Source organism: Wyeomyia smithii, chromosome 1 (assembly GCF_029784165.1).
Source record: "Wyeomyia smithii strain HCP4-BCI-WySm-NY-G18 chromosome 1, ASM2978416v1, whole genome shotgun sequence".
Lineage (NCBI taxonomy): Eukaryota > Metazoa > Arthropoda > Insecta > Diptera > Culicidae > Wyeomyia > Wyeomyia smithii.
In genome coordinates, this window is record NC_073694.1 from 179,592,889 (window position 1) to 179,619,376 (window position 26,488).

General features: G+C 33.9%; 1 protein-coding gene across 21 annotated transcripts in view; it reads right to left on the reverse strand.

The window, feature by feature from the left end:
• Positions 1–26,488, reverse strand: part of LOC129718145 (cubilin) — a 339,048-nt gene that overhangs the window by 54,207 nt on the left and 258,353 nt on the right. For all 21 annotated transcript variants that reach the window (XR_008727035.1, XM_055669569.1, XM_055669492.1 and 18 more), the window contains 4 exons: positions 25,071–25,282; positions 24,798–25,005; positions 9,306–9,523; positions 9,102–9,228 (listed from right to left, as the gene is read on the reverse strand). Coding sequence is in view for 20 of the 21 variants with exons in the window: in XM_055669569.1 (XP_055525544.1) it covers positions 9,102–9,228; positions 9,306–9,523; positions 24,798–25,005; positions 25,071–25,282 (765 nt within the window). In the remaining variant the exon portion in view is untranslated. The remainder of the gene's footprint in view (positions 1–9,101; positions 9,229–9,305; positions 9,524–24,797; positions 25,006–25,070; positions 25,283–26,488) is intronic.

The window sequence follows — 26,488 nt, forward strand, 5'->3', positions numbered from 1 at the left end:
ACTTTTTTTCACAAAGTTACTTAAAATTATTGGAGCTATAACATTGTAGAGCAAGTTTTTCTTCTATCTTCAAAGATAAAAAAGTTAGATAGTTGATTGCTTCGAAAATTTTGGTCACCCTAATTTTTGATAATTTTTCAATAAGCGCATTATCATTTGTAACAACTTTGTAGAAAAAAGTTTTTCTCTAAAACATTGCTATAGAGCTCTAGACCCAAATTTCCTCCTTAATTTGGTTTCTGGACCATTGTGCACTCCGAGCGAAATGAAAATTGACTGCCACTGACAGAAATAAACCCACGCAAGTTTTCGCTTGCTACTGCTTTTTTCACTACCGTTTGCATGCGTGAAAAAAGTAAACCCCAGTGAAAAAGATGAGATCCACAACTTTCGATTTCGCTGGATCGAATTTGTTTACAGTTCCAAGCGAAGTAAAATGTTTGCAGGTTGCATTTTCACGAGCGTGAAAAAATGAACATTTTGTATGAGATTTTCACTTCGCTTGGAACTCTAAATAGAGCTTAAGTAGGTAAACGAATGGGAAATTTGTTTTTTTTTTTCAAATAAGCACTGACGAAGGCGTTAAGTAAGCATTGATAAGTGAAAAGTGATAGAATTAAATAGTGAAGGTGGATAAGAGTGTAATGTGTAGTTTTGAGACAGTTTCGAAACATATTTGAGCCGATTTCGAAATATTTTTGATACACTTTTGAAACATTTTTGAGTCATTTCTTGACATTTCTGGTAAAGTTTTGAAACATTTTCGAGGCATTTTTGAAACATGGAAGACCTTTTTGAAACACTTGTGGAACAATTCATAAGACATTTTTGAAACATTTTTGAGATATTTCTGAGACATTTTTGAAACAAATTAGAGATATTATTGATACAGCGAGACATTTTTAGATATTTTTCAAACATATTTTGACATTTCTGAACATTTGTTAATATTAAATGTTTGAAAATTTTCGGAAGACATTCATGAAACACTTCTGAATTATTGCTGAGACAATTTCGAAACATTCTTGAAACTTGTTATATTTTTGAGATATTTTTGAAATAACTTTGAGATAGTTTTTAAACATGTTTTAGACCTTTGTGAAACATATTTGAGAAATATTTCAAACATCTATGAGACATATATAAGACATATATAAGACTCTTTCAAGACATTTTGAAACATTTCTGAAACTTTTTCGAGACACATCTAGGACATTTTCGGAACTGTTTTGAAACATTTTGCAGACATTTCTGAGACAACTTTAAAATATGATGAAGACCATATTTGAGACATTTTCGAAATATGTATTTTTGAAACATTAACGAGACATCTTTGAAACATTTTTGTAGACAATTTTAAAAATTCTTAAACGCATTTTTTTAACAGTTTTGAGACATTCTGTTGACTTTTTTGCAAACATATTGACGACATTTTCAAGAGATTCTACAACATTTTTGTGTTATCCTTAAAAAAATTGTGAGACCTTTCTAAGGGCCATCCACATACCACGTGGACAGATTTTTAACGATTCTGACCCCCTCCTCTCCCCCTCCGTGGACAACTGCCCATATTACTTTTTTGGAGTCATTTTCACAACATTTCAAGATATATCATTTTGCAAAGAATATTTCTAACATTTTTGATATCTTGGCGAAATTTTTTGAACATTTCTGAGATATCTTTGACATTTTTAATATTTCTGACAGTTTTGAAACATTTCTGAGACATTTTTCTATATACAGGTCGGACTCGATTATCCGGAGCTCGATTATCCGGAGTATTTTTTTTCTGTTGTTCTATAACGTACTTTTGTTTTCTTGGGAGGTTCGGGGTTGTTCAAAATTGTGACGGTACAAGCCCCGTTTTGTTTAGGCAGTTCGTTTTCAGCAGTTTTCTCGTCGTTCCTTAAAACAGTGGTTACTCAACAACCTCCAAAAGCCAGTTATTATGGTATTTTGTTGCCGATGAGGACAACCACTATAGGTTAACCGGTTTCAGATTTATGACCGGAACATATTTTGTCATATAATGATCATGATCAATGCAGTACTTAGAACCATAAGCAGGCCTATCCCGGTTGTGTTCCGAAAACTCCCGGATTATTGAACCAAAACTTATCAAACGAAATCAATAACGACTGGAAATACGCAAAGTAGCCCATTAGTGGCCATATCGAGCTTCTATATAGATCATTACACGGACCGACCTAACCTATCTTTTTTAACAGCTCCAGTAGCTTGTTTGTTTTGAAACACTTTTGAAACATTTTTGATGTCTCAAAAAATAGTTTCAAGATAGTAAAAATAGTTTCAATAGTTTTTGAGATAGTTTCAAGACCTTTTCGAAGCATATGTGAGAAATCTTTAAAATATTTTTGAAGCAATTTTGAGTCACTTTAAAAACATTTTCTAGACATTTCTAAAAGAGTTTTAAAAACATTTCATGTTATCTACGAGACATTTTTAAAACTTGTTTGAAACATATTTGAGGCTTTTTTGGAACACCTTTGGAACATTTTTGGAATGTTTTTGGAACATTTCCAAGCAATTTCGAGACAGTTTTTGAGACATTTTTGAAATACTTCTGAAACATTTTTGAGGCATCTTTGAGATATTGTAGAGACATCTTTGAGAGATTTTTGAAGCATATTCAATACTACTCTAAGACATTTTTGGTACCATTTTTAAAGACATTTTTAAACAATTTTGAAACATTGTTGAGACCTTTTTAAAACATCTTTGAGATATTTTTGAAACACTTCTGAAATACTTTGGAAGCATCTTTAAGATATTTTTAGGCAGTCTTCCTAGAAATTTTCGAAACATGTTTGATACAATTTTCGTGGCGTTTTGAGACCTTTATAAAAATATTCGAGATCTTTTAAAAATTTATGAGACATTTTTGAAACGATTTTGAGATAGTTTCAAAACATGTTTTGAAACATTTTCGTGAAGTTTCAGGAAGGGTTTCGAAACTTTCTCGAAACATTTTCGAGGCATTCTTGAAATATATTGGAGACCTTTTTGAAACACTTTTGAAACATTTTGGAGCCTTTGAGATATTTTGAAGACCGTTTTCAAAAATTTGCAAAACATCTTTAAAACACTCTGGATCAATTTTGACTCATTTTCTAGACATTTCTGAAAGAGTTTTAAAAACAGTATCCATGAGACATTTTTGAAACTTGTTCGAAACGTATTTGAAACCTTGTTGAAACACTTTTGGGACATTTTTGAAATATTTTTGAACCTTATTTCAAACAATTTTGAGACAGTTTTTTAGGCTTTTTTGAGGCATCTTTGAGATATTTTGGAGACGTTATTGAGAAAATTTTGAAACCTATTTGATACAACTTTCACCCATTTTTGGATCAATTTTTGAGATATTTTTTGAACTTTTCTGAGACAATTTTGAAAGCTATTTAAGACGGTTTTGAAATTTTCAAGACATTTTTCCAACCTTTTCGAGACGGTTTTGAAATATATTTGAGAACATTTTGAAATATTTTTGATTCTAAGAGAGTTGCGAAGCATTTTCGAGGCATTTTTGAAACAGGTTTGATTTAAAACACTTTTAAAACATTTTGGAGATATCTTTGCAACTTTTTTGAAACATATTTGATACTACTTTAAGACATTTTTGAAACAATTTTTGAGATATTTTTTTAACTTTCCTGAGACAATTTTGAAAGTTATTTAAAACGGTTTTGAAAATTTCGAGACATTTTCCAACCTTTTTGAGACGGTTTCGAAACATATTTAAGACCATTTTGAAATATTTTTGATTCTAAGAGAGCTGTGAAACATTTTCGAGGCATTTTTGAAACAGGTTGGATACATCAATTTTTTTAAAACACTTTTAAAAGATTTTGGAGATATCTTTGAAATAATTTCGAGAACTTTTCAAAACAGACATTTTTGGAATAATTTCGAATCATTTTAGAATCATTTTTTAAGACATTGCTTAGAGAGAGATAAACATTTTTAAGATATTTTAAGCTATCTAAGAGACATTTTCTAGAAATTTCTGAACATTTATAACACATTGTGATAATTTTGATACATTTATGTGACATTTAAAAAATTCTAAAATATATTTGAAGCATCTTTGAAACATTTTGAAACATATTTAATACAACGTTGGAGCTATTTTTAGATATTTTCTAGACATTTCTGAAACTGTTTTGAAACATTTTCGGGATCTTTTCGAGAAAATTTTGAGATCGTTTTGAAATATTTTATGAATTTGTTTCCGTCCTGTTCGAAACATTTTCCGGACATTTCCGAACATTAAGAACGCATCTTTGAGATATGTATATACATGTATGAATGTCTTCCGAAAGTTTTCAAATATGTTTTAAAAATATTTCAGAAATATTTCCAAATGTTCGGAAATGTCAAAATATGTTTGAAAAAATTAAGAAAAATGCCTCGCTGTATCAATAATAATTCTAATTTGTTTCAAATTTGTTTCAAAAATGTCTCAGAAATGTCTCAAAAATGTTTCAAAAATGTCTAGAAAATGTCTCATGAATTGTTCCAAAAAATGCTTCGCAGGTGTTTCAAAAAGGTCTCCTATGTTTCGAAAATGCCTCGAAAATGTTTCAAAACTTTCCCAGAAATGTCAAGAAATGTCTCAAAAATGTTTCCAAAGTGTATCAAAAATATTCCGCAATGGTCTCAAATATGTTTCGGAACTGTCTCAAAACTGTTTCAAAAATGTCTCGAAAATTTCAAAAGCATCTTAAATATGTTCAAAAATTTTCTCAGATAGGTCTAAATAATGTCTCAAAAATTGTTTCAAAAATGTCTTAAAAATGAAAATTTCAAAAATCTCCCAAAGATGCCTCAAAAATATTTTGAAGTGTTTCAAAAATGTCTTATAAACCTGTCTCAACATTGTTTGAAAATGTTTCAAAAGCATTTAAAAAATGTCCCAAAGGTGTTTCAAAAGAGTCTCAAAAATGTTTCAAACAAGTTTTAGAAATGTCTCATAGATAACCTAAAATGTTTTCAAAACTCTATAACTTTTTATCATTTTTGAGAGATTTTTAAAACAGACAATTGAGACAATTCTGAAACATTATTGAAACATATTTGAGACATTTTTGAAAGTTTCGAGGCATTTTTGAAACAATTTCAAGACATTTCTGAGACAATCTTTAAGAGACATTTTTGAGAGATTTCGGAAACACATTTGATAGAACTCTGAGACATTTTTGAAACACTTTTGAAACATTTTTAGATACAACTGGATAATGGTTCTAAAAAGACTCAAAATTGTTTCAAAAATATTTTAAAGATGACTCAGTTATATTTCAAAAAGGTCTCAAAATATCTCAAAGATGTCTCCAAAATAATTCAAGAGTGTTTCAAAAGGTCTTTAATATATTTCAAAGATGCTTCAAAAATGTTTCGGAAAGGTTTTAAAACCCGTTCAGAAATTTCACGAAAATGTCTCAAAAATGATTCAAAGTGTATCTAAAATATTTCAATTATTATTTTTTTAGTTATCAAACATGTTTTAAAACTGTCTCAAAATTGTTTTAAAAATTGTCCCATAAATTTCAAAAATATCTCAAATATGTTTCAAAAAGGTGTCATAACACGACGGAAAGGTCTACAAAATGTTTCAAAAACGTTTCAAAAATGTTTCAAAAATGTCTCAGAGTTCTTTCAAATATGTTTCAGAAATCTCTCAAAGATGTCTCTGAAATACTGTGCCAGAAAGGTCTTAAATTGTTCCAAAAATGTCTCAAATATGTTACAAAAATATTTCAGAATTGTCTCAATTGTCTGTTCGAAAAAATCTCTCAAAAATTATTAAAAAATGGCCCAAAAGTGTTTCAAAAAGGTCTCAAATAAGTTTTAAACGGTTTTAAAAATATCTCATAGATAACTTAAAATTTCATGAATACTTTTTCAGAAATATCTAGAAAATGTCTCTACAATGACTCAAAATTGTTCCAAAAATGTTTTAAGGATTTTCATTAGGGTGTCCCAAATAACGTTTTGTTAGATAGTCTGGGGGCTCAACCGGATTGATTGGTTATGGTGTAACAAAAAAACTTGTATGGCGACAACTCTGGAAAATGTCACGGCTTGTTGTGGCTCAAGTTTCGTTGTTACATTTTTTTGCTTTCCTGTAAATTTTTAATTTTGGTGTTTTCTGAAATTGAACCTTTAAAAAACATGCTAAACTTTACGCTAGTAACCATCCTATACCACGGAAAGATGGGGAATTTTATGAAGAAAAACTTCCTAAAAGACACAAAAATCCTTAAAAATCCAAAAATATCTTAAAGTCGTCTCAAATATGTTTCAAAACTGTCTCGAATTTTTTGAAAAATGTCTCCAAAATTTTAAAAATATTTCAAATATGTTTAACAAAATGTTTCGGAAAATGTCTTGAAAGTTGTTCCAACTATGTCTTAGAGTTGTATCGAAAATGTTTCAACAGTCTCTCAAAGATGTCTTTAAAATATTATCTCAGAAATGTTTAAAAAATGTTCAAAAAATATCTTTCACAAATATGTTTAAAAACTGTTCTAAAATTGTATCAGAACGGTCTCAAATATGTTTCAAAAAGGTCTCAAAAGTGTTTCAAAATTGTGTACATTGTTTACGTAATGTCTCAAAAATTGATACAAAAATGTCTTGAAGTTGTATCAAATGTTTCAAAAATTTCTCAAAAACGTCTCGAAAAAACTCGAAGATGCTTCAAAAATGTCTCAGATATGTCTGAAAAATGATTCAAAAATGTCTTAAATGTGTTTAAAAAAGGTCTAAAAGATGTCTTAAAAATAGATACAAACCTATTTCAAAGGTGTCCTAAATCTGTTTTAAAAGAGTCTCAAAATGGTTTCAGAAGTGTCTCAAAAATATCTCAAAGATATCTCATATACGTCTCAAAGATGTTTGAAATATGTCTCAATTATGTTTTATCAAGGTCTAGAAAATGTTGCAAAATTGTTCCAAAAATATTCTAAGAATTTCTCAAATATGTTTCATGTCTAGACATTGATTCAAAAATGTCTAAAATGTGTTTCGAAAAGGTCTCAAATATGTTTCAAAATTGTCCCAGATATGTCTAAAAGATGTCTTAAAAATTGATACAAACCTATCTTAAAGGTGTCTTAAATCTGTTTCAAAAGAGTCTCAAAATGGTTTCAGAAGTGTTTCAAAAAGTTCTCAAATATCTCAAAAGTATCTCATGCACGTCTCAAAGATGTTTGAAATATGGCTCAATTATGTTTTAAAAAGGTCTAGAAAATGTTGCAAAATTGTTCCAAGAACATCCTAAGAATTTCTTTAATCAGAAGTGTCACAAAAATGCTTCACAAATTGACCTTTTTAATAATGTTTTGAAAATATCCCATATATTGTATATAAATATCTCAAATGTGTCTCAAAAACAGTTTAAATTAAAATGTCTTAAACATGTTTCGAAAACGACTCAACATTGTTCCAAAAATTAAAGATGTCTGAAATGTATTTGAAATAGATCTCAAAAAAAAAAAACTCGAAGATGTTTCAAAACTTTTGCAACAATGTCTTGAAAACGTGATGATAATGATTCAAATATATCTAGAAGAGGTCTTTTCACAAAAGTCTCTCAAATCTAAATCTTTAAAATATTCAGGAATAACTAGAAATCGTGACATTTTCTGGATATTCCTGAACATTTCAGAGTGTTTTTGTTCCGAAAAAATTTTGAAGGTGTCTCAAAAATGTTTGAATTATATTCCAAAGATGTTATAAAAATGTTTCAAACATGTTTCAGAAATGTCTAGGAAATGTTTCGAATATTTATCAAAATTGTTTCACGAATGAATCAAAACTGTGTCGAAAATGTTTAGAGAATGTCTCAGAAATGCTTCAAAATTGTCTCAAAGATGTTTTGATGTTGTCTCAAAAACGTCTCCAAAACGTTTTATTAACATCATCGAGACATTTATGGAACATTTTTAAGACTTGAGATTTGAGCTCAAGTCTCATGAATTACTAGAAAACGTCTTAAAATTGTTATAAAAATGTCTCAAAAATGTCTTAAAAATGTTTCATAAATGTCTCGAAAATGTCTCTCAAAAATTCAAACAGGAAAATCGAAAAATCGAAAAGGTCATGAAACTGTTTCAAAATTTCTCAGAGATGTTAAGAAAATGTATCAAAAATGGTCTCAAAACTGTCTACAAAATTTAAATTAAACTTCAAAAATGGCACTGTCTCAAAGATGACCAAAATGCTGCTATTAAAAATGACTCAGAAATGAATCAGAAACGTCCAAAAAATGTCTTCACAATGCTTTTATTTTTTCATAAATATCAATCTCAAAAATATTTTTTAAAAATGTTTGCCGTAAAAATAACCAAAAATGTCACTCGACTGTCAATAAATTCCTTAAAGTCGTCTCAGTAATGTCTCCGAAAATGACACAAAAAATGTTGTAAAAATGTAATAAAATGAGTCAAGAAATGCTAAAAATGCCAAACAGCTCGAAAACACCTTGAATATGGCTTTGCAGAATTTGTCGAATATGCAAAATATGATGAAATAGACAACATTTTAGATTATATTATATTAACAGTATCAAAACTCATAATATGTCGTAGATATCGAAAACATTAAAATATAAAAACTTTTTAAAATGTATAAAATGTTGAAGAAAATACAAATGTCGAAATAGTGTTCAAAACTGTCGGACCAGGTAATAATATGTTCAAATATGTCTCAAAACTATCGAAAATGTTCGAAAAATATCTCAAAATGTCTCGAAAATATTTTGAAAAGAATTTTAATTTGTCGTAAATGTTAAAAACTGTTGAATAAAATTGAATGGATGGTAGAATAGGAATGAAAATTAAATTTGACCATTAACTGGTAACTGAAAATCAATGAAAATCAATCTTGAATTAAATTAAAATGCTTCGAGTCGTACTGAATTTAAATCCGTGCTTCTGTTTGCAGAATTAAAAAATTATTTTTTACTCAAACCGTGCAGTATGCTGCAGAGTTTTTTCGCGGATAGTTTCGAGCAAGAGAAAAACTATTTCTCTATCCCTCATCCGACAGTTTATTAGTTTTACTCGAAAAAAACTTACCTGCAGACTACTTTCGGTATATATGGGAAGGGATAGTTTGGCGAATACACGAATCCGGTCGATTCTTTCTTCGATAAGATCTTCTGGTCACATTCCGATCCTCGTATGTGCATGCCATCGTTTTCTCCTGCGTGAAAAAATAAAAACAAGACAAGAATATCATGGTTAGTAAAGGTCCCCGAACAGTCTCATTTGTCTACTCACGAATAAAATCTAGCTTGACGAAGCTCTCGCTGAACTCGAAAATCCCCTTGAAACCCCGGTTCTGCGTGTTGGCCGTTCGCTGGAGCGTCGAGAAGTGCACAAACAGATACTGTTCGCTCGAGTACAGCACCAGGTTCCGCTGCTGACCGCAGTACGTGCCAACCACGGCGGAAGTGTTGTCCGGTCCGTCAAACACACGCACGTAGTCGAACGGACAACTGTGGGGGGAGGGGGAGGCAGAGGACGAGAAAACATGATAAGTTTTGCTGTGTGGTTCTTGTGGAAAGATTAATCGATGATTGGATGCTGAAAATTGCATATACACAGAATACCAGCGTCACTCAGGCGGCTGAAATGAATGCACAAACTTTCTGTCCTGCAGTCTGTGCAGTTGGAGTTTTTGACCACATTCACACATTGCCGTTGCTACGACTTCTCTAAGATCTAGTAGAACCAGTAGCTAGGAGGATGGAATGAAACCACCCTTTTTACATAAAACAATCCCTGTTTCGTAAATGGCTGCGACACGGTATATTTTCTTCACCCACCATCCAAGTTTCTCGTGGAACGGTGGAACTTGGACATATCGAAAAATCACTGCATTCTGAGTGGGTTGCCGGATAACATGCTCCCAAGTCATACACCATAAAAGCAGAGCAAACGAAAACGAGCAGGATCCCACAAAGTTTTATCACAATGTTTGCCATTAACTTCATATGCGTGCTCTCTTATAACGAAACGATGAAGAAGATATGGTTCTGGAGGACTTGGAGGAGTGACGACTGCGTCACAGATTGTAAAACACAGCACAGAGTAATTTTAGCTGTCCGACATCCGAGAAGAGTTGGGGGAAAAATGGTTAGATAGTCAAATTGTGTCTTTTTTTTTTGAACAAGCGAGGGGGAATAAAAATGGAATGCATAATTTTTCGTTCGCATGAGGGACGCAACACTTCATGAAAATCTAAACATGTTTGGTGGATTGAATTAAACATCTGTTAACACCGCAGAAAAATGATTAACATTTTAAATTCTTTCGTTCGGGTGTTGTGTCTATCAGTCGAAGGAAAAAAACATCCTTTTCTCTGCGAAGCGGAGTGCAGATTACGGTTTGCATATAGTACTAAAGAGGCGTTTATTTTCATTTACTCGAAAAACGTTTACGGTGGTAATTGGAAATACTGCGTTGTGTCTATGGTTTCGAAATTTACGGGTTTTCTTCTGTGGTTGGTTTCTGCGGTTACTTTCTCTCTGTAAATTGTTGCGTGTGCAGTTTCTGTACGCTTTTATGAATTGAAAATAATTCACCTACACTGGCCTTGTTATTCATATCATATAGGAAAGCCAACATGCAGCATAAAAAGTACTCAAAGGAAAATGTTTTGGCTTCTAGTACCAGAGGCAGGAATGTTGTAATTAAACTTTTAATTCATTTAACGGTGAAGTTTTTCAAAGCTGTTAGTGCGAGTGTTCAGTTGGAAAGCGTTTTGAATAACTTAAAAAAGGATAGTTTGGAGATTATTGTTGATACGAGGGTAAAATAGTGTCAAAACTGAGAATCTTTAGCAAGAATGACCTTAATATACACACAAGTTAATAGAATTTTGATGTTTGACTAAAACTTTGACTTGTATTTGGCTTTGAAAATGGAGTACTGTGTGCGGGTGGAAAAACTCTTTTGCCTTCTTTATTTAGAAATAACATTTTGTTTAAGAACAAGTTACTGAGAACTGATGATATATTGAAAACAAAAATATTTTTTTCGAACAAAAATAAATTCAAATAAACACAGAATATTGTGTATTTTGTGTGCCCTAACAATTCCTCCGAACAACACTTTCGTGTAAAATGCAACTATCAAAAGTTAAGTACAAAAAACTAACTTTTGAGTAAGTTCCATATAATATACATTCATTCGTGCAGGGAGATCTGGCAGCACCGCCAATGAATCAAGTCCGCGTTTTTATCCGCTCCGATTATTTTACTCTTTTGTTGTGTCATTTAGCAAGATGTGTCGATGAAAGTTAGCCAAGTTTTTCCTTTTTGGAATATCGTGTGTGCCAGTAGTGAAATATATTCTATAAAAGTTAGAAATAGAGTGAAAATTCACTCAGAAGATTCGTGATTCGTGATGTGTGAAAAAATGGCTGAAACAAGGGAAACCGTTTTGTTGCGTGTATGAGTTTCGTATTCGTGGTGAAGGAGATGGGAGAAACTTGTGTGTGTCAACTTGATGGCATATTGCTCATCTCATCGTCAAAGCATAACACCAAAAGATAAGTAGAAGTAATATTGTAACAGGTTGCATGTGTAGTAATTTCGTATTTCATAGTTAAAAGATTTTATTGACGTGTCTTAAGAACTCATTTTTCATCTGATCTCATTTTATTAGATTTCCGCTCATTGATACACGAGTGTAGTATAAATAACAAGTACTACCGTTTTCCAATTGGAAAAGGTTAACTGTCACACTGCTATATTCTCAGACTAAATTTTTTTCACCTCTCTCACACACTTGATGAACGTGTGAAAGTGGAGATGGCTGTATATTACTGTGTACTTGACGTGATTGTGTCGCCTGCTGTTGTATAGGGGAAGATGACAGGCCTTTTGATTGTATCCGTTCTCGGTCTTGGGTGATACTGTTTTCTTTCCGCCGCTCGCAGATTTATCGTTTGAGGTGTAAGACCGGTTATGCCTCGCGATTCCTATAGCGGTAGGTTTGTGCGACATTTTTGTTGAATTCGCTACTTTGGTGTAATACTCTTCCACTGGAATTGTTCGTTTGCGGTTTTGAACTGCTTCAGAATTTAACTTACATCGCTTAAGTGTAGTACGCAAATTAAATAGTTTATTTTGTTATATAATATTGAATAACGCTATTTACTTTAGATTGCTATTTGAGTTTTTGTTATGTATGTTTTGAGCGCATGGCGAGTCGGTCCCGTTAGTATTTTGAGCAAGCCGAGAAAGATTTAATTCAATGTATAATTTCATTTCATTGCTCATTACGATACGGGACTATATGTTTGGATGCTTTCCCGAAGTTTTTCAGAACAAAGTTGTTGAATTCATTAATTGTTATGAAACTATACATCTTTAGCTACCATTTCCGCCTAAAATTTCAGTTTTGGTGGGGGTGCGAATGGGTCGGACTCACTATGCGCGGTAATATTATTCATTAACTTTTTAATGACTTCTTTAGTTTTTAAATAAATTTTGTTGCTTCCAAGCGAGTTTTCCAGAACTGAGTTTTGGTTTTTTCTGCAACTTGCCCCGATTTCCTTAATAAGTGGGATGTTTTTCAATTTTTAAACACGCTGACTTTGATGGAATTGGAAGCATTACAATTTAGAAATTTATCATTCGCGTTATGATCAGACGGTTACGAACAATTTGCTTTGTTTTATGTACTTGTTTTATGATTTTTGAGCTTTTGAATGAATGTTGAAACAGATTTATTTAATCACGTTGATATCTTGTCGGTCGACAAGACATCTAACTCTTGATTGCGATCGTTTTGGCATTTTATAAATCAACTTAGAACTCTGTCTTGTTCGATATGCATATTTGCATGTTTTTGAATTCTTGAGCTATGAATGCATGAAACTTTGCCAGGTTTTATACTCATTAGGTATTTTAGCTTAATCATTCGAGAAGTAAGAAATAATCACCGCGAAACTCCGTGTCCTTGCGCGTCTGCGTCGGTAAATGGGAATAGAGATGTCGTTTATAATGCTCCGATGTAAACATGTCTTCGGCCCGAGATTTTCGGTGTGTTGTGACTTCCCGCCTGTTGGATCTATTTCAGCACGTTGCGTTGCGTTTCGTTCGTTCAGTAACTATAGCATCGTTCGTCAAAAAAAATTAAATTATTCGCAATAATATATACGCGATGTTTACCTCTACTGAAGTGCGCTTGCTTTCTTGCAGTTATTCGAGATTGGTAATAAACCTTCAATTTAATACGTTGATACTTCGTATAGTTAATTATTTTCGCGCGCGTCATTCGCATAGGATCGCGGGGTTGATAAGGAAGATACACACCGTTGGTATTCGTAATACGCGAGCCCCGCGCGAACCATCATTCGATTCCATTACTTGCCATGGAGACATAATTACACAAACCATTCTCTCCATCGCAGAATAGAGATGCGGGATAAGCTCAGTCTTGGTATGACCGTTCAACCGAAGATTGCCTGCTCGTTGTTTTTATATAAGCGTGTCGCAAATCGAGTTCGATTGATAATTATCGTGATTGATCTAATAACTACGCAATGTATACCTATCAAAGAATCATGTCTTCCGAAGTGCGTTCGCTTTCTTAAGAGTATACGGGATTGGACATAAACAAAACGCAATGGATGGTTTACGCGCGCTCCGCTCCTGAATATTCCCGATGTTTGGCATTAAAGATACTTCGTTCGCCTTCGTAATAAGCTAACTTCGCGCGCAGCATTGTCTCTTGGTCTAAACCGGTACAAAATATGAATAAGCTAATTGTGCTCTTCTATTCAGTCGGCTGAATTAAGAATAAACTGAAAATAGCTAAATAGAGACGGGTAGGAGTAACATATATGATCGCATCACTTATCAAAGTGAATCCTGATCCAACGGTCCCTCCCCTACTAACAAAAACCTCCTTCCTGTGACCTTTGTGGAGATGCAGAGGTAAACAAATAGCAAGGGTCACAATAACATCCCTTCTCTCTTCCCACCTGATTGCAAGGACGTGACCGGCGTCGTTAAGTTTTAAATTAGTTTATTTGACACGGCACGATACATTTTCTGTTTTACTGAGCCAAGTACAATTCGTTTTAATTCTACGTTAGCAGGGAAAAGAGGGAGGCCTTTTCTTTATTCTCGCGGCCGACTACGAGCTAGTGGGGATTTAAGGTGAGAGGAGGGGAGATACAATTTTGACTTAAAACTATTTTGGAACTTTGTTTTTCAACTGGTAGAGCAATTGTATTCTTGTTTGTTGTGGGTTCAAAATATTTGTGTAAGCATGGTTGCGGGCTCTTCGTTTCCGTGTCTTCAGCATAGCATATTTGTATCCTTAATCTGACAAATAGACAAAGAAAATTTTAAATTTTAATGTCAGCGTTTTTCAGAAAGCAGTATAACTGTGTCATGTACTGGAGATCACCGCTTCCCAGAATGTCTCTAACGGGTACGTTCGGTTGTTTTCCTCGGGCCCGAAGGGAATCTATAAGCTCGGACCTAACACCACAGTATTCGGTACACGACCAAACAACATGCTCGATGTCATGGTAGCCATCGCCACAAACGCAGTGATTACTGTCTACAAGCCCTATACGAAAGAGATGCGTGTTTAACGTGTAGTGATTGGACATAAGTCTAGACATCACGCGAATGAAGTCCCGACCTACATCCAACCCCTTGAACCATGCTTTCGTCGATACCTTAGGAAAAATGGAATGTAGCCACCGTCCCAGTTCATCTGAGTTCCATGATGATTGCCAACTGTTGAGTGTTCTCTGACGCAAAATGCTATAAAATTCATCATAAGCAATTGGTCTTCCATAAATATCGCCATCAATAGCACCCACCTTAGCTAAAGAGTCAGCCTTTTCGTTACCCGGAATCGAGCAATGAGAAGGGACCCACGCTAAGGTAACCCGGTAATTTTTATCTGTTAAAGCACTTAAAAACCACCGTATTTTCCCCAGGAAATACGGGGTGTGCTTCACAGGCTTCATCGATCGCAGAGCCTCAATGGCACTGAGACTGTCTGTGAAGATGAAGTAGTGGTCTGTGGGTAGGGTTTCGATGATTCCAAGAGAGTACTGAATAGCAGCAAGTTCTGCGACGTACACGGAAGCAGGAGCATCGAGTTTGTAGGAGGCGGTAAAATTTTCGTGGAAAACACCGAAGCCAGTGGACTCATCTAGATTAGATCCGTCAGTGTAAAACCTTTTATCATAACTAACATGTTTGAACTTATTCGAAAAAATCTTAGGGATCTCTTGGGGTCGCAATTGATCCGGGATACCAGAAATGTCTTGTTTCATGGTGGTGTCGAAAAATATAGCATTATTAGAAGTATCTAAAAGTGCGACATTGGAGGAATCGTATGAAGAAGGATTAATATCTTGAGCCATATAGTCAAAATATAAAGTCATAAATCTGGATTGAAATTGAAGGTCGACCAACCTCTCGAAATTTTCAATTACTAATGGGTTCCTAACTGTGCATCGAATTAGCAACCGGTAAGAGAGATTCCAAAAACGATGTTTCAACGGAAGAATACCCGCTAACACTTCAAGACTCATCGTATGGGTCGACTGCATGCAACCCAAGGCAATACGCAAACAACGATATTGTATTCTCTCTAATTTTATAATGTGCGTGTTCGCGGCGGAGCGGAAGCAGAAACAGCCGTACTCAAGAACTGACAATATCGTTGTTTGGTAAAGCCTTAGAAGGTCTCCTGGGTGGGCTCCCCACCAGGTTCCGGTAATCGTACGAAGAAAATTAATCCTCTGTTGGCATTTTCGTGTCAGATACCTAATATGACAAGCCCAGGTGCATTTAGAGTCGAACCAGACCCCGAGATATTTAGCGACTAAAACCTGAGAGATCGTTTTACCCGTTAGTAGGAGCTGCAGCTGAGCTGGGTTATGCTTCCTAGAAAAAACGACCAACTCAGTTTTCTCCGGAGAGAATTCGATACCCAGCTTAAGAGCCCATTCAGACAAATTGTCTAAGGTATCTTGCAATGGTCCTTGCAGATCGCTAGCCTCGCTACCAGTAATGGATACAACGCTATCGTCTGCAAGTTGCCTTAGCGTGCATGAATTTGCAAGACATTCATCGATGTCATTGACGTAAAAATTATATAAGAGAGGACTTAAACATGAGCCCTGGGGAAGGCCCATGTATGACCGGCGTCGTTATTGATCCTTTAAAGTGATGAGTCACTAAAACTTGTACAATGAGAATGGTCGGTCACTCCCAACCCCATTCCGTTGATTCACTGTGCAAATTTACTAATTCAGATCCATCACGGAGTGCAACCATTGATATGTGCAGTCAGTCGAGCTAAGCTAAGCTAAGCTATAATATACATTCATTCACGCAAACAATTGTTCCGAAGACACTCTGAAGCTAAGATGAAGGTGAAAGGCGCTATGGAATTAAGTTCTACTTTTTGCCTTATTGGACCACTGTGCACCGGCCACATCCTTACGATCGTCAGGGTAAGGAAGGATGTTGTAAATAGCCGTTTTTGTCGGCGACCGAGTTTACCTCTGCATTTCCACGACTGCGACGGAAAGAGAAGGTTGTATTACCGTGGTAAGAGCCGAAATCGAACAATGTTGCGCGCGAAATTAGCTGATATATAAATTAAATTTACTGGCTCAAAAAGGTCTTAAAAATGCCTAGAAAATTTATAAAAATTGTCTAAAAATGTCCAAAAAATGTCTTAAACGCCTTGAATTGTTTAATAGAGACTTCGAAAAATTAAAAAAATGTCTCAAAACAAAAAAAAAGTCTAGAAAATTTCTTAAAATGTCTCGAAAGCGCATAGGGGAAGTCAAAAAAATGTGTTTGAATGTCCAAAAAATATTTGAAAATGACTTAATATTACTTCAAAAGTGTCTAACGGAAATCTCAAAGACATCAAAAATGCTGAAAATACCATAAATATTTTAAAGATATTAAAAAAATGTGTTCAAACCGTTTCAAAATGTCTGATAAAATTCTCAAGAAGGTCATTAAAATTCTCAGAATATCTAAAAAGGATTCAAAAAGGTCTGGAGAAGATCTTAAAATCGTTGAAATTTTCATAAATGTTTCAAAGATTTCTCAGAAATGGCTCAAAAACATCTCAAAATTGTTGTAAAAAGTGTTTTCTAATTTCCAATAAAAAGGTAAGCATAATGTCCAAAAAGTCTTAAAGATGTCTTAACAGGTCCTGAAAATGTCTAGTAAAGGTTTTAAATTACCTAAAAAAAAACACAAAAATGTAAAAAAAGGGTCTCGAAAAAATCTCAAAATGATCTTAAAAATTTCCAAAATATCTCAAATATGTCTAATAAGGACTCATAAATATTGAACAAAGGTCTCAAAAATGTCTTGAAAAGATGTTGGAATTACCTCAAAAGTGTCCAATGCAATAATGTCTCGAAGGTGTCTTAAATATCGAAAATGTCTAATAAAGGTCTCAAAAAAGTCGTCAAAATTTACAAAATGTTTGAAAACTGTTCAAAATAGTAAACCCGTAAAATTTCTCGAAAAAAAAAAAATCAAGGATGTTTAGAAATGGTTCAAAAATATCTCTAAATTATTTTAAAAATGTCTCAATGTTTGCAAAAAATAAGCAAAAATATTCAAAAAGTCTTACAGATGTCTTAAAACATCTCCAAAATAACTTAAAATGTCTCGGAAAGCTGTTAAATTATCTCAAAAATAAAAAAAAATTGAAAATGTCACAGAAATGTCTGAAAAAGGTCTCGAAAAGTCTTAAAAACGGCGTAAAAATCTCAAATATGTTTAGTAACGGGTGTTAAATAAAAAATGAGAATTTTTTCAATACCTTTCAGTAACTCAAATACAGAGCGTAAAATTTTCTTTCTCCAAGAAAATTGCTCTTTGGGCTCCCTAGAAACAGTAGGCGTGTTTGGTTTTGCTAGTTTGAATTTAGTCAAAGCAAAGGTGGTGTCGAAACAGCACGTGCTTCGCGAACGCATTGTACGGTTCTACGAAACGCATTTCCAGCAAGGAAAAAAGTTCACGGTGACACATTTTAAGGAAGAAAATGAACCTGTCAGTACGGTATATCGTATCCTGGGTTTCCTGAACGTAGAGCGGAAGGTCGGAAGTGGTCGTCCGGTGACGATAATGACGAAGCAGAGGAAGACATCGTTAAAGAAGCTGTTTGACAACAAGGACGGTACCAGCCTGCGTGACGCCGGTCGGAAATATGGCTGCTCCCACGTATTGATCCATCGGACCCTCAAGATAGAAGGAATCGTCTGCAGGTAGAAGACGAGGTCGCCGGAGTACACGGAGGAGCAGATTGAGGCGGTTAAAACACAGTGTCGGTGGATGACCAAAAAATACCGCGGGACGTCTTTCGTTCTGGACGACGAAAGCTATTTTCCGCTGTCCAAAACGCATATTCCAGGAAATGATAATTACTACTCCAGCGACAAGTCATCCACACCACCTGAAGTGAAATACAAGTTCAAGCACAAGTTTGAAAAAAAAGGTTATGTTGTACATCGCCGTTTCCGACCGGGGCATTTCAAAGCCTTGGTTTAAGCCGAGCGGTCTGGCAATCAACCAACAAATCTACCAAGAAGAGTGCCTCGATAAAATCCTGCTGCCGTTCCTGAACGAGCATCACGCGGATGGGAAGTACGTCTTCTGGCCAGACAAGGCGTCTTCCCATTACGCCAAGAAGACGCTGGCGTATCTTGAGGAGAAAAAGATACCGTTCGTGCCGAAAGATCGTAACCCAACAAACTTGCCCCAGTGCCGCCCAATAGAGGATTTCTTTGGCTCACTCAGTGCCCTAGTATATAAAAACAATTGGAGGGCCAAGGATACGAAGCAACTGACTACAAGAATCCGGAATTGTATCCGGAAAATGGACATAAGTGCCGTACAACGTTCTTGTGAGAGCATCGCAACAAAGTTGCGTCGAACAGCAGACCACGGCCCTTACTCAAACATTCACTGATATTTTTTTGAAGAAAATACATTATGTTATTAATAAAAAATACTGAAATCGATGAAAAAAAAATTTTTTTTTTTATATGTGATTGAAAAAATTCTCATTTTTTATTTAACACCCGTTAAGTCTCAAAAATATCCATAAACTGTCAAAAATGTCTGAAAAATGTTTTGACAAGGTCTCGAAAATATCTATAGAGCAATTAATATGGTCACGATATTATATGTTTCCGTTAGACTCGACTAGACATTTGAGAAATAAATATTGAATTGAGTCCGTACAAATCTTGAAAAATGTTTAAACATGTTGTAAGAACAATAAGTGTTGTGTCTGGTCTCGTGTCGCGTCGCGTAATGTGATCGTTGGTTCTTACGTTGCACAGAACATCGAAAATACAGTGTTCAAAGGAGATCTAAGAAATGTCTATTAATGTTTAAGAAAGATCTCAAGAATGTCTGATATGTTAAAAATGCCAAAATGTTCCAAAGATATATCAAAAATTTAAATTAAAAACGTCTCAAAATGTCTGATAAAGTCTGAAAATCGTTAAAATTTTCAAAAATGTTTCTCAGAAATGGCTTTGAAATATTTCAAAAATGTTTTAAAAAGTGTATCAAAATATCCCTAAAGAGGTAAGCAACATATCCAAAAGGACCCTAAGATGCCTTAACAGTTCTTGAAAATGTCTAGTGAGGGTTTAAATTACCTCAAAAATGTTTAATCAATAAAAAAAAATCAAAAATAAATTAATTATTGGAAGGTGTCTTTCTAAAAGAGGTCCCGAAAAAATCTAAAAATGGTCGTAAAAATGTCTAAAATACCTAAAATATATTTAATAAGGACTCAAAAATATTTAGAAAAGGTCTCAAAAATGTCTCAGAAAAGGTATTAAAATTACCTTGAGGTAGTGAGTGTAGTGTCTAACAAAGATCTCAAAGAAGTCTTGAAAATCGAAAATGTCTGATACGGGTCTCAAAAAAGTCGTAAAAATTTCCAAAATGTCTGAAAAGGGTCAAAAGGTTTTAAGATAGTATCAAAACTCTTGAAAATATTAAACCCGTCAAATTTCTCAAAAAAAATGTAAAATGTTTCAGAAATGGCTCAAAAACATCTGAATTTTTTTTAAAAATGTTTTAAATTTTGCAAGAAAAAGTGAGCAAAAATATACAAAAGTGTTAAAGATACCCTAAAACGTTTTAAAAATGTTTCGGAAAGTTTTCAAATTACCTCGAAAATGTTTAAATTAATTTTCTCAAAAATGGCAGAAAGAGGTCTCGAAAAAGTCTCAAAAACGGTTTAAAAATGTCCAAAATGTCTCAAATATGTTTAAATAGTTCTCAAAAATGTCTACAAAATGTCAAAAATATCTAAAAAATGTCATGGGAAGGTCTCAAAAATGTCTATAAAGGACTGTCTTACAAACATCTCAAAAACGTCTAAAACTCACAAATATGTTTCAAAACAAACCCTCAAAAGGTCTGAAAAATTCAATAAAAATGTCTCAAAAACGCATACGAGAAATAAGCAGTAAAAATTCTAAATTACCTCAAAAATATTTAATAAATAAAATATTAAAAATAAATAAATTACTCAAAGATGTCACAAAAATGTCTAAAAGAGGTCTGGAAAAAATCTCATGTCCAAAATGTTTTAAATATGTTTAATAAGGACTCAAAAGTATTTAAGAAAGGTCCCCAAAATGTCCTAGAACGTCTTAAAATTATCTTAAAAGTGTCTAACAAAGATCTCAAAGATGTCTGAAAGGTGTATTAAAAATCGAAAATTTATAAAGCTCTCAAAAAAGTCGTAAAAATTTCCAAAATGTTCGAAAAGGGTTAAGAGGTCTAAAGAAGGTCTTAAAACTCCCAAATATCAAACCCGTTAAAGTTCTCAAAAAAGCTCAAAGACGTCGCAAAAATATCTTCAAATTGCTTCAAAAATGTTTTAAATTTGCAGAAAAAAGTAAGTCAAAAAGTCCAGGAAGTCTCAAAAGGATCTCAAAAATGTCTAGGAAAGTTTCAAAATTACCTCGAAAATGTTTAAATAAGTTTCTCAAAGATTTCAAAAACTGTCTGAAAGAGTTCTCGTAAAACTGTCCAAAATATCTCGAAAAAGAACTAAACAATATTTGAAAAATGTCCATATATGACCAAAATATGCCCTGAAATCATTTAAAAAACGCCTAAGGTATGTCTAAATAAGGTATGTCTAAAACTATGCCTTAAAATGTTTAAAAACGACCACAAAAGTAGCCAATGAAGAACTCAAAAAAAAAATTAAAAAAATGTGTCAAAGTAAGCCTTCAAAAGGTCAAAAAACCGTAAGCATGTCTCGAAAATACTTAAAATATGCCTAAAAATGTTCAAAACTGTCTTACAAAGATCTCAAAATAGTCAGAAATGTTAAAAATACCAAAATGTTATCAAAAATGTATTAAATCGTTCAAAAATGTCAGGTAACGGTCTCAAACCGGACGCAAAAATATTTGAAATTTCAAAAAAGGATTGGAAAAGGTCGAAAGGTTCCAAGATCTTCGAAATGTTCAAACAGTTGAAACCTCAAAAGTCTAAAAAGTAATTACCTCAAAAATGCTTATATAAATTACTCAAAGATGTCTAAGAGAGGCATCGAGAAAAAAATTCAAAAAGGACGCGAAAAAAGGGTTTGAAATTACCTTAAAAGTAACTAACAAAAATCTCAAATATGCCAAAATTGTCTCGAGGATGTCCTCAAAATTAGTCTAAGATGCCTGATGAAAGGCTCGAAAGAGTTGCAAAAATTCCCAAAATGTCTATAAAGGGTTCTAATAGGTCTATGAAGTGGCTTAAAACTGTTAAAAAAATATTAAACTCGTTAAATTTCTCAAAAAAAAAATGTCAAAGATGACTAAGAAATGGTTTAAAACTATCTCAACATTGTTTTGAAAAATGTTTAAAAAGTTCAAAAAACGCTAAGCAAAAATATCCAAAAAGTCTAAAGGGTTAAAAAGCCTCAAAACTGTTTCAAAAAGGATCTTGAAACGTCTAGTGAAGTTTTTAAATTACCTTAAAAGTGTTAAAAAAAATCCTAAAGATGTCATAGAAATACCTAAATGAACCTGAAAGAGTTCCGAAAATTTGCAAAAGGTCGTAAATATGTTCAAAAAAGAATCAGAAATATCTTGAAAATGTTCAAAAAATTTCTTGATATGGTTCAAAAAACATCTATAAAAAGGTCTTAAAATGTCTCAAAAATGTCTAAAAAGGTCTTAAATTGACTACAAAAGTGTCTAACAGAGATCTCAAAAATATCTAAAAAAATCACAAAAATATCTCAAAGTAAGCTTTAAAAAGGTAAAAAAAATACTTTGAGATCATCAAAAAATGTTAGAAATATCGAAAAAGTTCAAAATATTTTTTGAATGTGTTTTAAAAAATGTTTCAAAATTTCATAAAAAGTGTACAAAAAATCTCAAAGATGTCTTAAAAAAGTCTAGGAGGTTTCAAATTACCTCAAAAGTGTCAGAAATACAAATACAAAAATCTCAAAAATCCAAAAATGTATCCAAGTTGTCTTAAAAATAATTGAAAGTGTCTGCTAAAAATCTCAAACTCTCGTTTTCAAAACATCGGAAAAAGGTCCAAAAAAGGTTTCAAAACATTTAAAAATATTAAACTCGTTAAATTTCTGAAAATATTCTAAAAAATGTCTCAAAAATGACAACAAAGAAGCCGCAAGGTTACAGAGTCCTCTTTGACAAGCGGGTGATCGTGGGTTCGAATCTTAGTAGAATCAGGCCATTTGATTGTCAAAGGATTTTAACATGGGTTTATTCTCAGGCTCCCTCCTTAAAGCTTTAATCCTCTAGTGCCCAAGTTAATATTCAGACAGACTCCGAAAAAATCACTATGAAACTTTAAAAACATTTTTTAAGCATTGATTGAAGCTTTTTAGAGGTTCAGCTGAAGACCGTCTAAAGGCGGCACTGGGCACTAGAGGGTTAAAGAATACTACCGTACCCCTATTGACTCTCCTCCTAACAAAAATAAGTCTCCTTATAATAAAACTGGTCTGAGTAACGTATGAAAGTTGGGGGAGTTGTAATTAGGCAATATTAGCAGAATGGAACGAGGCTCGGTGTAGTAAAGCTGTAAGCTTGAAACGGAAGGGAATAACTCACACACAAGCACGGATACAAATAATAAGCGTATTACTAACTTCAATAGTGCTACTGCTAATACATAATGTGAAGTGGGGAGTAGAGAAAACACCTGGGCAATACCACTATAGGACAAATGGTTCTGGTCGCAGTGATGAGTTCACACAGAAAAAAAAATCACAAAATTGTCTAACAAAGATTTCAAAACTGTTTCAACAAATTACAAAACCGTTTTGAAGCAAGCCTCAAAAATGTCCTAAAAATATTAAGAAATGTCTAACAAAAATGTCAAAATTGGTTAAATGTCAAAATGTTTCAAAGATATATCAAACAGGTATTAAAACGTCTGAAAATGTCTGATAAAGGTCTCAAAACGGTCGCCAAACTATTTAAAATGTTCGAAAAGGTGCCAGTCTTGTGACGCGATACAACGCTTAATTTTGTTGCGTGGCTGAGAGCTCCATCGATTCGGTTCCACTGGTTGCCAATGTGATATAAGACTTTCCATACATTAGTATACGGAATAAAATTTCCAACGAATAAAATGTCTTACTTTTGCGAAACTAGGGGAATGACATAACCTGAAAAAAGGCGGAGCTTTTAACAACAAGATGGGTCTAAAACAGACATACGCGGTCTTTTGCGAAAACCGAGTGCATCTTGCTGTTGCATTAATCTGTCTTTTTCAAAGTTATCACGCATATTTGGAACATCTTACATAAGCGATTTTTATTAAATTGCAGCTGTGATCAAAATCCGCTACAGATACGTTTGATGTTTGTTTTGACGGTATATACAAAATAATCCGATTTCAATCAAAAGTTCGGCGTGTTCTGCTGAAAATGTTGAATCCGTTCCAAACAACTGATTACGCTTCATATAAAATGTTGGAACGTCTTAACGTAAAAATATCGTTTTATGGTCGACTTCAAAGTGAAAACACACCCTCATGCTTGCTGGAGTGATATCTTTTTTCTGGGTCTTGTGCCTTTGCAAATTCGAAGTCGGCTATTTCTGGCTGCTAAACCGTTTCACCTTGAAAAAGAAGGCTAGTTCGACTTCACAGCAGCGTTTCGAACTACTTTTTCATGTCTGCCATCAGCCAACGGTAGCACGAACACAATTTTTTTGTGCTTCAGCCGCACAGCTGCAATATGCAACACTCAACACACAACAGTGTAATAACTGTTGCGTACTGAGATTAAAAGTGACACTATACCATCCTGTTCGCAGCTACAGCAACGATCGTGGTTAATCGAGTGCTGCGAAACTGAACTAAAAATGATTTTCAACCCCACTTCTCATTAATTTACTATCGCCAATGTTTAGAGCCACAAGTTTGTGGTAACCCTCCGATATTGGCGTTTAAAATGCGTTAAAATATGTATTGCAAGAGGGAACATTTTTGTTACACTTCCAAAGTAAGAAGTAGTCCTACGTCGAAAATTCCTTTATCTTAGTCAATCTCACTCATAGTTGTGCATATGTGTTGATATGAATGATAATTTCAAATGTCAAAGCAATGTAAATTATACTACACACTAAATTGAATTCCAACAAATAATTCCAAATGTAACCCATTTGAGTGACAATGCTCTGATTTTTTTTGCTATTTTTTCTCAAATATATTAAAAATAAACAATACTCACTGAGGTCCACCGAAGAACAGGTCAAAGTCGCGAAACTCGATCCGTACCCGCTGGTTCGGTTTTCCAATGAACTGATATGTGCACGACATATCTTTTGGATAGGCACCTGGATAAGTTGGTGATATAATAGCACCCGTACGTTTCTGAGCAAAATTAATTACATAGGAACATGGCGACCCAATCACCGGCTGACCAATCTCGTATTCAGCTGGAACGGATAATAGAAGTTTCATTTAGTAATATTTGAAAAAAACTTTTAAAAAATATACTTACATTCATTAATAAAGGCATATCGACCCTCGAAAATATCCGGCGTTGTCGAGTTTTTATCCGTATAAAATGACAATGCAATAGCACGGTACAACGAAATGCGACGACGTGGCGGTATAGGACCACAGTAGCGTCCACCGAACGGTGAGTTGATCAGTTCGGCCGGATCGGACGACTGAACTTCGGCGTATACGTCCATGTACTCGTGGACGCAGCTGCAAGTGGGGAACGGAAATTGTTATTAAACTGCACCGCACAAACTTTGAGGTTAGCTTTTCGGCGAAAAGTTAGAAAGATTAGTTCACGGTGTGGTAGATTCGATAAAGATTTTTTTTGCAAAGAATGGATCTAGTAATGAGGGAAAAAATTTGTTAGAAAGCAGCTAGAGGCATCTAAAGAATCATTACGCTAGAAGCTGTTAGTTCTTTTTTTTTTTGAGCGTATCAACCCTATTGTCTACGGCGTGCAGTGAAAAGAATAATAGAAAAACGGTAAGCATTCCATAGCGTTGAGAGACAAAAGATCGCAGAACAGCCTACATCGAGAAGCTGAATGAAAGCTATTATTTTCCGGTTTTTCCATGGCCTGGAATCTGTGTGACAATGACAACGACGTCGAATATACGATGATTGATGACGATGCTGGTGGTTGTGATTGGTGGACCCCTTGGTTTTTGTTTTTGTTGAGATGTTTTTTTTTTGGTTTTGTATTCTATCAGTGTCTGTGATTATTATTGACTGATTTGGCTGGGGAAAGCGCAACTAGCGGTCAGCAGTTTTGTTTTGTTTTTGGTTCGACACTGATAGAGGAATTGTTTTCATCGGTTTGATAGTATCTATTTTGTTTACTCTGCGTCATGTTATGCTGTGACAGGGATGACAAAGCGGATAGTGAAGGGAATAAACTTTTTGTTTGTTTTGCTGAAGGGAAGTAACTGGTTTTTTGTGTGGACAAATTTGTAACTAATAATCTTGTAAAGCCTACATAATTTATTTTATATGTGCAAACCTTAGGTTAATGTTTCCGTTTTTTCTCATCTAGAGATTCTGGAACTATTTCGTGATTACACAACATCGCATAAAGTTTGTTCCGTATACTCTGGAGAAGCAGAAGTCGTTTTACCTTCACGCTTTAAACAAGTTAGCAAAATTGCTGATAGTTTTGTTTTTATGAGGAGAACGACAGAAAAAGAAAATCCTTTTAGTTTTGGTTGTTTGGGTTTTTGACCCTCGGTTGAGAACGGAAACAGAAGGTGATTATCCTTCTGTGCTTTGGCAGTATCGATGTTTTTTTAACCTTGATCTCTTTAATCAAATAAATATGCAATATAACAAAACTAGCTCATTAATCTTGCTCTTTTTTTCCTAGGAAAAAGCAAATTAACTTCCAACCCGGTGTAATGAAACTGGCAATAATTAGTT